Source organism: Camelina sativa, chromosome 16 (genome assembly GCF_000633955.1).
Source record: "Camelina sativa cultivar DH55 chromosome 16, Cs, whole genome shotgun sequence".
Classification (NCBI taxonomy): Eukaryota; Viridiplantae; Streptophyta; class Magnoliopsida; order Brassicales; family Brassicaceae; genus Camelina; species Camelina sativa.
The window spans coordinates 29,078,305-29,090,533 of record NC_025700.1 but is presented as its reverse complement, the minus strand read 5'-3'; the positions used below and the strand labels follow the sequence as shown (position 1 = coordinate 29,090,533).

The 12,229-nt window shown below is 40.4% G+C and overlaps 2 protein-coding genes across 3 annotated transcripts; one reads left to right on the top strand and one right to left on the bottom strand.

Annotated features, from left to right (window-relative positions):
- On the top strand, positions 5,264 to 8,115 carry LOC104753141 (phosphatidylcholine transfer protein). 2 transcript variants are annotated; one of them, XM_010475435.2, is made up of 6 exons: positions 5,264 to 5,755; positions 5,866 to 6,037; positions 6,747 to 6,923; positions 7,000 to 7,083; positions 7,255 to 7,336; positions 7,435 to 8,115. In XM_010475435.2, exons 1-6 carry the CDS (start codon positions 5,502 to 5,504, stop codon positions 7,854 to 7,856), a joined length of 1,191 nt encoding a protein of 396 aa, XP_010473737.1. In that variant the 5' UTR covers positions 5,264 to 5,501; the 3' UTR covers positions 7,857 to 8,115. The 2 variants fall into 2 exon arrangements, with proteins under 2 accessions (XP_010473737.1, XP_019093889.1); XM_019238344.1 differs by lacking the exons at positions 5,264 to 5,755; positions 5,866 to 6,037 and adding exons at positions 6,116 to 6,355; positions 6,466 to 6,637 and having other exon boundaries at positions 7,435 to 7,901.
- LOC104753139 (alcohol dehydrogenase-like 4) lies at positions 8,262 to 10,479 on the bottom strand. Its single transcript, XM_010475434.2, has 7 exons — positions 10,173 to 10,479; positions 9,914 to 10,050; positions 9,775 to 9,824; positions 9,334 to 9,665; positions 9,152 to 9,234; positions 8,986 to 9,061; positions 8,262 to 8,894 (listed from the first exon to the last, which is right to left on the bottom strand). Exons 1-7 carry the CDS (start codon positions 10,321 to 10,323, stop codon positions 8,464 to 8,466), a joined length of 1,260 nt encoding a protein of 419 aa, XP_010473736.1. The 5' UTR covers positions 10,324 to 10,479; the 3' UTR covers positions 8,262 to 8,463.

The window sequence follows — 12,229 nt, the reverse complement described above, 5'->3', positions numbered from 1 at the left end:
AGCTTTATCCAAGTCCAACGCTAATAAGCACTCCATAGCCCAAATAAGGGTATCTAACTCTGCATGTAATGGGGATAAGCTTCTGCGCGATCCTTTTAGCCCCATGTGCAGGATTCTATCACCGATAGACACAATCCAGCCATGCCCACTCCTATCCACCTCTGTATGCCAAGATCCATCTATAAAGCATACAAGAGATTCTTGAGGAATTGGGATCGACGGTATGCATTCTACTTCTACCGCTGGTGCTAAGTCTCTGTTATTTGCTCTTCTCCAAACTTCTTCTTCTTGGATAGCTTTCTCCAGTGTATCTTACGGAGATTCAGAGATATTTTCAAACACTTTCTTATTTCTTGTCTTCTAAATGTACCACATCATTCATGGGAACGTCCTCAAGTTTTGATCAGTTGCACCAGAGTCTCTACCACGCCCATATAGAAAATCGAGGTTGCTATATAGAGAAGATGAAGGGAACACCATAGGATGGGAAGGGATTGTCGATAAAGCCCATACTTGATGTGCTGGGGGCATTCAAATAGCATATGGTTTATAGTTTCCTCCTCCGCTCCACATCTAGGACAATCTTTTTCTCTACCAATATGGCGATAATGCAGGCGCTGACATGTTGCCAAGCACCCAGTCACACATTGCCACACAAAATGCTTAAGTTTCCGTGATGTTTTTAACTTCCATGCTTGCGCCTTAAGTGTCGAAACACTAGGTCCTTGAAAAGGGAGGTCGCAAGCAGGGCGAGAGATAGCTCTCGCGGTTTCGTATCCAGATTTGACGGTATAATTTCCAGACTTTGTCAAAGTCCAAGAATAGCCGTCCCTCGAGGCATTCAAGCTCGGTTTAATCCCCAAAATAAGGGTAATTTCTTTCGGGGGGAGGAGTTCCCGAAGACGTTCAATTTTCCACTTTTTTGTGTTAAAATCTATCAAGGTGTTAACACAAATCAAAGGATTTCTCTCATTAGTTAAACCTTGGGGTGGCCGTGTTGGCGTATCCGGGATCCATGGTTCAGTCCAGATGCACGTGTTAAAACCCGAGCTTATGGTCTTACGAATTCCGTACGAAAGAACATGCTTTGCTGCCAACATGCTCCTCCAGCCATAAGAAGGTCGATTTAATACTTGTGTCTCTAATGGACTACAGTATCGAAAGTATCTCCCTTTTAGAACTCGGCTAAGAAGGGAATCTGGATATCTCAACAATTTCCATAGTTGCTTTGCCAAAAGGGCAAGATTAAATTCTTCTAGTATTCTAAAGCCTAGCCCACCTTCCGAAAGTTGAGTACACATTTGCTCCCATGATATCCAGTGTAGTCCTTTACTATCTGCTTTATTGCTCCACTAGAAATTGGCTATCGCGCTAGTTAATTTTGAGCCTAAAGCTTTTCGTAAGAGAAAACACGACATTACGTATGTCGGAATTGCTTGCGCCACTGATTTGATCATGACTTCCTTGCCTCCCTTGGATAGAGATTTCGAAGTCCATAAGTTTACCTTCTTATGAAGTCTATCCCTCACGAATGCAAAGACTTGTGCCTTTGACCCATGAATCTTCTCAGGAAGACCAAAGTATGTACCCATGCCTCCTTCTTGTGATATCCCAACAATAGATTTGATCTCTTGACGTATATGGGACGGGACCTCGGTTCCAAACATGATGGAAGATTTGGAGAAGTTAATTTCTTGACCAGACACCTCGCCATAAAAGCGGATTATATCGATAATTTCCTTGCATTGTTGAGGATCGGCTCTACAGAAGAATAAACTGTCGTCTGCAAAAAGTAAGTGGGAAACACGGGGGCTTGCGTTCGAAATACGTAAACCCTGGATCTTTCCCTCTCTTTCTGCGTTCCTAATCTGAGCAATTAAGGCTTCTATACAAAGTATAAATAGGTATGGAGAAATTGGGTCCCCTTGACGAATCCTACATGTTGGCCTAATTCGTCCCTTGGGATCTCCATTGATCAAAATTCGGTAGGAGACGGAAGTAATGCATTACATTATCCAGCTCACCCATTTTTGATCAAATCCCATTTTTTCCATCAAAGCTCTTAAGAAATTCCATTCCACCCTATCATAAGCTTTACTCATGTCCGTCTTTATTGCCATAAATTTTTTCCGGTTGGCCTGATTGGAACGGAGGGCATGGAAGTTTTCTTGAGCAATAAGAATATTATCTATGATTAATCTTCCTCACACAAAGGCAGATTGGGTTTCAGATATAAGTTTTGGCAAGAACTTCTTGAGACGTAAGCTCAGAATTTTTGATATCACCTTATAGCTCACGTTACACAGACTAATAGGGCGAAATCTTGACATTTCCCGAGGTCGTTCTCCTTTTGGAATTAGACATATATTTGTCTCATTTAGCTTGCCATCAAAAATTCCTGAGCTAAAGAAATTCTTCACCATCTTAGTGAGATCGTCTTTTATGATTTCCCAAAATTTTTGGAAGAACAAAGCAGTCATCCCATCCGGTCCTGGAGCCTTTCCCGGATTCAGGGAGAACAAAACTCGTTTGACCTCCTCTTCTGAGATTTCTTTCGTGAGATGCTCATTCATAAAAGGTGTGACCAATGTTGGTACATCCTTAATGGCCGATGTAGGGTCACTCGCACTCGAGGATGAAAAGAGATTGCTAAAGTACTCCACCGCAACTTTTTCTATTCCTTCCTCTGTATCAACCCAGACTCCAAGTTGATTGAGGATGCCAGTTATCTTATTTCTTGCCCTCCTTTGATTTGTGGAAACGTGAAAAAACTTTGTATTTTTATTTCCTTCTGCAAGCCAAAGTTCTCTGCTCTTTTGGTGCCAGTATGCTTCCTCTTCCCTATAAGCTTCGCAAAGCCGCCATTTTAGGTTAAGGAGAGTTTCTGACGATGCTTGATCATCTCCGTTGGTCTCATCAATTTTTTCTTGGAGATCTTTAATCAACTTTTCCAAGTTTGTTTGATTATTTTTCTTCCAAATGGAGATAGCTCGTTTGCAATTTTGGATTTTTTTCATGATGGTTCTTTCGACGGAGATGTCGTCAACTCCTCATCCATCTAGCACCGCCTCTTTGAGACCTGGCTTATCAATCCACCTCTTATCAAACATAAACCTTCTCAAAAACTTTTTTGGACGTGTTAGAATTGATGCGAGGAGGGGAAGATGGTCCGAACCCCACATCTTCAAATACTCCACATTAGTGTGGGAAAAAACATTGTGTCATTCTTCATTTCCCATGGCTCTATCCAATCGACAACGAATCTTACCATTTGACCGTTGACCAATCCATGAAAATTGATTACCCTGGTAGGGAAAATCAATTAAACCACATGAATCAATCATAGCACGGAAATGTAGAAAGGAGGCTTCCGATCTTTTTTTCCTCCCCTTTTCTCGTGATTCCCAGTTATTTCATTGAAATCACCAATAATAAACCACGGCTCTGATCGGGTCACTCCAATCCGCATTAATCTTTCCCACACATAGTCGCGGTTTGCAGGAACGGGGTCACCGTAAATAAATGTCATATAGACTCGATTTCCATTGATAATAGTTTCGATATCAATTAACCGGTCATCTAGTAACAAGAACTTAATCGGAAACTCATTCGAATAAAATAAGGCTAAACCGCCACTAGTACCCTCAGGCTCAACGGTTCAAAGATTGTCGAATCCTAGTTCCACTCGCACATCTTGCAGATAAGACTTGTCATTCTTGGTTTCAGACAGAAACAAAAAATCTGGTGAATACATTCGACACATCTCACGCAGTCGACAGCGAGTCAATTTGGCTTCCGTCCCTTGACAATTCCATGCCAGAATCCTCATTTTTTATTTCTAGAGGGAGAATAAAACCCCACCGTACTACCATTTGAATAAGTTTTTGATATACTCTTCATGTCGAAGGAGAATGCAACAAAAATAAGGTTGGGATTTTAGAAAAGAGCCTAATGTAATGGAATGTATAAGTGAATTGAAATTCAAATCCATTAGATACATTTTGGCCCAAACCCAAGCCCACAAATATCTAGGGTTTGTGGCTGTTAATTTTGAGAACCTTCTCGAGACGTCATTGTCGTCATCGGATATGGTGGCACGGCAGTTGCCGGAAAAGGCGCAACAGGCGGCGGACATCAACCGTCGTTGTTTTTTAGAGATGGGGTATTGGTGAAACGTTTCCAAGAAACTTTCTTCCACCATTGAATTCGAGAAGGAGAACATCAGACCTTTATAATTAGAGTCACTAACGGGGGTCGGAGTAGCTTCATATCTGTGTTGGAAGCGCCAATACGTCGGAACCACTCAAGAACATGGCCGGCTGCCTCCAGATCTGTCTTCTCCAAGTGGTCACCATGGTCAGAACAGGAATACAAGACCGATATTAGAATATCCAGCAGGGAAGAGAAGCAAGAGGGGAAGTCAAAGACCCGGCGTCGTCGTGCCGAGCAATCAGAACTAAGATCCAGCGTCGGGATGCTTCTGTTCACCACGAAGAATGTGAATCTGAACAGCATTACACGCACCATCGAGATGGAGTGACCATGGCTTTGTGTCATCCGTGGGGAGATGTTCAAAATCTGCCATGAAAACAGAGAATTGGTTCGGTCACCGAGATTGGTTTGAACTCCGACATGATAGAGGTAGATTTTTAACCAAGAACGACCGCACACAGCAGGAAGTAAGTGCCCAAAATCAATAGACTCATCATTAGATCCCAGATCTAGAGTTGCAATCGAAGGCATCAGATGTCGAAAAGCTGTCAATAAACTTAGCATAAAGCTAGAAAATAAAAAATCTCTGCTAATTGCAGGAGCAGTTTCTGGGAATGGTTTAAGCTTTGATCAGATTATGGGATGTAAGAAAGAAAGTCTGGAGAAAAGAAAGGGATGGCTGAAGGAGATGGCTTCCATCGGGGAAGGAGAGCTCATCGCCGAGAGAGCTTCTTTTTCTCTCTGTCCACTCAATTGTGTTGTTTATATAAACTAATGTTGTAACAAAGTAGAGTTCAAGCTCAACATAAACTCTAGTTATTATTCTGGTTGTTCTAGTCCCCACATTGGATAGAAACGATTTGGATAATGACTTGTAGCAGCAGATGTAAAAACAAAACAAAAGAAAAAAAGGAAGGGAGGATGCGGCGACCACAGAATCGAAATGACAAAACAATCAAACACGTGGAGTGGAACGCGTGGACAGCCCAGTAAGAAAAGAAGAAGAACGCTTTGGTTTGGTCTGTTTTATCCACTTATAATGTAATAATAAAAGGGAGAGGAGGGGTGCGAGAGAAGAAGATTGCAATCGAACGGCGAAATAGGGCCTACCGTAATCCCAGATCCTAAATCCTTATCCTCTTGCCTCTCTTTTATTCTCTCCTTCTACTTTAATCTCTTCCTTCCTTCTTCTATGCGCTTGGTTAAATCTCTCCCAAGACCCAATCCTCGTCCAATCCCTGTGCTTTGACGCCTAATCAATCATCCGATTCCGTCGAGGGAGGGTTAAGATGGGATTGAGTACCTTGTTTTTTCCCGAGATTCACGCCCTCGGCTTCTCCTCTACTGACCTTTTCGTTTTTGCTGCACCACTTTGGATTGCTGTGGCTGCCGGGGTTTTGGTTGGTTGGTTTTGGAGGCCCAAGTGGGCTTATCTCTCCGGAGATGATTCTAAACTCTTGTCTGATTCACCTAAATTCTTCAACTTCACCTCCTTCAAGCTTCCCACTTCCATCCTCAAAACCCCCTCTCACGCTAAACCCAGGTGATTTTATTTGATTTGGTTTCACCCACTTTCACTTTCCATCTCTCTCTGTTAATGCTAATCCAATACATAACTCTGGCTTCTTTCTTCTTCTTTTTTTTTGGGTGTAGCCTTTCTTCTCCCCAGGCTGCTGAGAAAGAGAAATCTGGGTTTGTTACGGACGATGATTTTAGGCATCTATGGAAGTTGGTTGAGGTCAAAGATGGCGGTCCTTCTTGGATTCAAATGATGGACCGATCAACCCCAACCTTCTCATATCAAGCTTGGAGGCGAGATCCTGAGGTACCCTCCTTTTTAAGTTATTAATCTTTTATTATTATTATTACTCTCTTTCGCCTACCTTTTGCTTTTTANGAGTACCTTGTTTTTTCCCGAGATTCACGCCCTCGGCTTCTCCTCTACTGACCTTTTCGTTTTTGCTGCACCACTTTGGATTGCTGTGGCTGCCGGGGTTTTGGTTGGTTGGTTTTGGAGGCCCAAGTGGGCTTATCTCTCCGGAGATGATTCTAAACTCTTGTCCGATTCACCTAAATTCTTCAACTTCACCTCCTTCAAGCTTCCCACTTCCATCCTCAAAACCCCCTCTCACGCTAAACCCAGGTGATTTTATTTGATTTGGTTTCACCCACTTTCACTTTCCATCTCTCTCTGTTAATGCTAATCCAATACATAACTCTGGCTTCTTTCTTCTTCTTTTTTTTTGGGTGTAGCCTTTCTTCTCCCCAGGCTGCTGAGAAAGAGAAATCTGGGTTTGTTACGGACGATGATTTTAGGCATCTATGGAAGTTGGTTGAGGTCAAAGATGGCGGTCCTTCTTGGATTCAAATGATGGACCGATCAACCCCAACCTTCTCATATCAAGCTTGGAGGCGAGATCCTGAGGTACCCTCCTTTTTAAGTTATTAATCTTTTATTATTATTATTACTCTCTTTCGCCTACCTTTTGCTTTTTACAACAATACCTTAATCATTTTGTATGATATGATTCTAGAATGGGCCTCCCCAGTACCGTAGCAGAACAGTGTTTGAGGATGCCACTCCTGAGATGGTCAGGGACTTCTTTTGGGATGATGAGTTCCGTTCCAAGTGGGATGATATGCTTTTGTATTCTTCTACTCTCGAGCGTTGCAAGGACACGGGCACTATGGTTGTGCAATGGGTGCGGAAGGTGGGCACTTTGTTTCTTACTTTTAACAGCTTTTGCTTCTTCTCCCATCTCTTCTCACTCACAACTTCCGCTTCAGTTTCCCTTCTTTTGTAGCGACAGGGAGTATATTATAGGCCGTCGAATATGGGATGCTGGCCGAGTGTTTTACTGCATTACCAAGGTATTCCATTCTTTCGCTGCTAGTTTAGTAACCAAGCCTATTTCAAACTTACCCTAGTGGAGCTATTATATCTTTTGGATTTCGTTGTTGTATATTGTTTTTGATTTACTCTTTTTTTTTTTTTTCATGCGTCTAACTATAGTAAGTATATTCTCTTGTATTTTGTATCAGGGAGTACAATACCCGTCTGTACCAAGACAAAACAAGCCAAGGCGAGTTGATTTATACTATTCAAGCTGGTGCATCCGTGCAGGTACTACTACCATTGTGATGCACTCAAGCAAGTTGTCTCTGTTTTTCGACAGTGTTGTTAGTTTCTGAGATTGACTGATATATATTATCATGGTGTAGTTGAATCGAAAAGAGGCGATGGTGAGATGACATCGTGTGAGGTACTACTATTTCACCATGAAGATATGGGAATACCGTGGGAGATTGCTAAGCTCGGGGTGAGACAGGGGATGTGGGGTGCGGTGAAGAAAATTGAACCAGGCTTGCGCGCATATCAGAGGGCAAAAGCAGCAGGAGCAGGTTTGTCACCAAGCGCATCAATGGCTCAAATCAACACCAAAGTGAGTGCGGAGGAGTTCATGAATGAGAGGGATTCGATAGTAGAGGTTACAGGAGAGAAGCCAACGGGGAAAAACATACCAAAGATACTGGTGGTGGGAGGGGCGATTGCGCTTGCATGTACACTGGACAAAGGGCTGTTGACAAAGGCGGTGATATTCGGAGTAGCCAGAAGATTTGCAAGAATGGGAAAAAGGATGTAGGAGAGAGTGTACATGTAAGTAGATAGAGAGAGAGCTCATGAGGGAATGGGAAAGGTAAAAGGGTATCTCCTTTGGCCATTTGAATAGAGAAATGCTCTCTCTCTCTATTAAAAAGTCTTTGTCTTGGTGGATGTATCAATCTTGTTTGTAACAGCAAAGGGAAAAAGAAGCGAGAGTTATTCTTTCAGTTTTGAATTTCTGAGAGCGCGTACGGATAAATTCCACGCTGCGTTAATAAACGAAACATATCAATCTATTATTGTCCAAGTTTTCTAGTGGAGTGAGATGATGTAGGCTGTGTGTGAAAGAAGAACTTTCTTCACGTCTTGAGTTTCTTTGCTTTACTTCTACCGTCTTAACTCCTGATTACTCTCATTATTTTCAGTTAAGGTAAAGATTTGCATCTATCCCCACTTTCATGTTCAATCTCTATTGAATTTCCGTTTGATACAATCATGTGTTCGAGAATGGGACTGACTTATAGCAAGAGACTTATACAAGAAATCTGTTACTTTCCTCAATGTGACATGATTTTCTTATTGGTGGTCACATGAAAAAGGATGGAATGATGAATGCATGGATGGTGTTCAATTCAATTCAATTCAGTTTAGAGGCGGAGAAGGCAACGAAGAGCCTTGCCTTGGTTAAGCAGCTGGATGGCTTCGTTGATATCGTGGAAGGGAAGCTGGTGAGAGATGTAGAGATCGAGATTGACAAGACCTTGGAGGCACTGGGTGATGAAAAAGGGTAATTGGGTTTTGGGTTTGAAGCCTCCGAAAACAGAGGCGGTGATGGATCTGCCTTGGAAGAGCTCCATGGGATGGATAGGGAGAAGCTGTGGGCTTGCGTGAACACCCAGCAACACTGTCACTCCCATTCCTGAGTTTGTAGACAGAAAGGCCTCTCGAAGTGCTTCTATGCTTCCCGCACACTCGAAACTGTACTCCACTCCTCCCTCTGTTATCTCCCTTACTCTCTCATGAACTGCCTTGTCACTCTCCTTTGGATTTATGAATTCACTGATCCCTGCTTCTCTGCCTGTTCATCCATCCAGCACACTTAGCTACCTAATTTAGGAACAATTTTCTTCTCTCAGTCTCATGCATACGCTATTATGATTTATACCTACCTAGTTGGAACTTGTCAGGGTTGACGTCGATCCCAATGACTTTAGAGGCTCCCCTGGCTCTTGCACCTTCAGCCACCTTTCTCAAAATTAACACGGCATTAAGAGTGAGTCCCCCCAATTAGTATGGATTGCATGATGATACATAAAACAAAGAGGAAAAACTTACGGCAAGTCCAACAGCGCCCAGTCCAAAAATAGCGACGGTGGAGCTAGGTTGAATATTAGCCACATTCCACGCCGCACCCACTCCTTCAACCCATAAAAACACATATCTCTTTCATTAAATAAGCAACTACATGTCAACATTCATATCTATACAGTGAGTGAGATGGATGCAATTAATTTTACCAGTGGAGACACCGCAACTGAGGAGGCTTATCTTCTCCAGAGGAAACAGAGGGTCCACCTTGAGCACGCAAGCCGAGTCTATGACCGTGTACTCAGAGAAGGTGGATGTGTTGAGGAAATGGAAGATGGGTTTGTTGTCTTTGCTGGTGAAGAATCTGGTCTTGCCATCGCTTACCATCACCTTCTTCATCGGATCCACTCGGAATCTCTCACACAGATTGGCTCCGTCTCGCTTGCAGACTCTGCACTCTCCGCACTCTCCTGTGAAAATAGGGAGCACATGATCACCTGCCTTCATCTCTTCCACCCCTTCCCCTACGCTCTCCACTATCCTGCAATTAAGGTTTCCATCCAAACAACATAATGTCCATTTATTTCTAAATCGATCGACTAAAAGTGTTTTTTAAAAAAAAAATGATCCATCAGGTTTATTTGACTTACCCTGCCGCCTCATGGCCAAGGATTCGAGGGTATGCTTGTTGAGCCTCGTTCTGACCAAAAGATAAGAGATTCATTAGAAGAAGAACTAGTAATTGAAAGGGCTAGCTACTCGAAGAAGAAGAAAATATATGAAGAGTACCTCGCCTTTCCATGCGCTAAGATCGGTGTGACAGATGGAAGTGAAGAGGATTCGAAGTCTCACTTCCAGTCTCTGAGGAGGATCCACTTTTACATCTTCCATCACTAGAGCTTCTCCAGCTCCCCATGCCACAGCAGCTGTTCATTCATTCACACTCATAAATCATATCTTAACTTTTTTTTGGGAACGAATATTCAGCCAATATTTGTCTAACTTACCTCTACACATACATACAAAGATTTTTATATACAAAAATTACCTTTGCAAGTGATTACTTTGCCTTGTGTTTCCATCCGCGCAAGCCTCTCCTGAGTCCTGATGACTTTATTATTGGCTCTGAAAGTTGAAACAGGGTAGTGAGCTGGAGAATGTCTGCTCATATATATATATACATATTTATTTAAGTTCATTAACAAAAAATTAATAGTAAAAGAAAAAACTTTTTTAATTAACAAATGTTTCTTTATATATGATTAAGTACTTCTTAATTAATAAATAAATAAATAGAAGAATTATGAATTTTCAACTCTACTAATTGACAATAGTAGAGAGTTTCTTCTTCTTTTCTTTTCTTTTTTGGACAAAGTAGAGAAGTTCATGTATGAATATATATATATATATATGTATAACTATTTGAAATCAACTTATTTTCTTCTCTTTTTTTTTTATTAGAAAATATCAACTTCATTTTTAATATGATATATTTTATCTTGCCATTCCAAATGGTGATTCTTTTGGTTCATTCATCTCGAACGGAATTTTACTTTCTTTTAGTTATACACTTCTATGTTTAAATACTGTGTATAACTTATTCTGTCAGTTCAAAATCAATTAATAATGAGCTGAAAAAAAACATTATTCATATTCTTCTATAAATCGTCTCTATTTTTATGTGATATTTCACAGTATATATATGCATCTATCATATTCGATATATACACGAACACACGCACAAAAGTTAAGTGAATAGGTAAGACTAGTAAGCCATACCAACGGCAACGTATGAACCAGTTAATGTACAGGGTAAGGCAATTTTTATTTCTTTTTATCTACAGGGTGTGTAATAATAGTCCCTTAAATCAATATAAAACCGAATTCTTTTGCAAAAAAAAGTTAATGTACAGGGTAATCTTAAACGCGGAGCTTCAAGGTTATAAGGTTCGATCAGTTTAGGCAACAGGGAAGAGAATAGATTAACATACTTTGGTAATTAAAAAAAAACATGGATCTAACACGTAACACCTTCAATTTTCTTGACAACTGACAAACAAATTAAAATAAGAGATCTACATTATCATAAAAAACAAAAAAAAGGATATGGTCCTGCATGGGGTCACTAAATGTGTTCTCCGGGCTGACAAGGTCCATGTTCCGTTTCAACTTACGTAATAAGTTGATCCCTCGCCCCTCTATTGCTCATTTAATTTCGTCTACTTGTCTGTGGGCTATGGTCTATGGAATGTCCCATCTATTCAATGCTCATGTTTTCATCTGTCTGCTCAATTCGGTAACAGAGATAACATTGAAAAACTCAGACAAGAACTTGTAATTTAGTAGTACTTTGAATTAGTGTCATCAATGTTATGTTACGCGGATTTAAACTTGCGTATTGCAATTTGCATACATAACAAAAAAAAAAAAAAAAAAAAAAAAAAAAAAAAAAAAAAAAAAACAATTTGAAAGCTCAACATTTTCCAAATGTAACGTGAGAATAAGACCATCGGATTTGATCGTCATATTCAAGTGTGGTTGGCTGTGAAGTGATTGTTGCGGTATGCTCCCATTCGCTCCATAATAGAGAAAAGATCACAACTTACGAATGTGGGCTGCCCACAAGGCTCCATAATTGACTATTGATGATGTATCGTTGAATTCCTCAGATAAGTGGATCATTTTGTACGTTCAGACTTTTCAAATAAGAATCTACGGTACTGACTATTGATGATGTCTCGTTGAATTCCTCAAATATACGCGAATGGGACGTTCATGTTCAATAACCATATATATAAAAGTAAGATTTTATTCTTTTTTTATTAAACCACTTCAACATCTATTTTGTTTATTTTAACATTTTTCTAATTTTATTTTATCATATTAACTATATAATTATGAATCAAAATCTATTAATTACTTCATTGTTTTCGTTACTAATGTCAACAGATATTTCGTTCAAAAAAAAAAATGTCAACAGATATCACATAATAACCTAAAATTATTGTATTTTAATAAAGAAACTTAAACAACAGTATAGTATGAATGTTTCTTGACCAAAATTATAACTCCCATAACTTGTGTAGTTTTTTTTTTTTTTTTTTT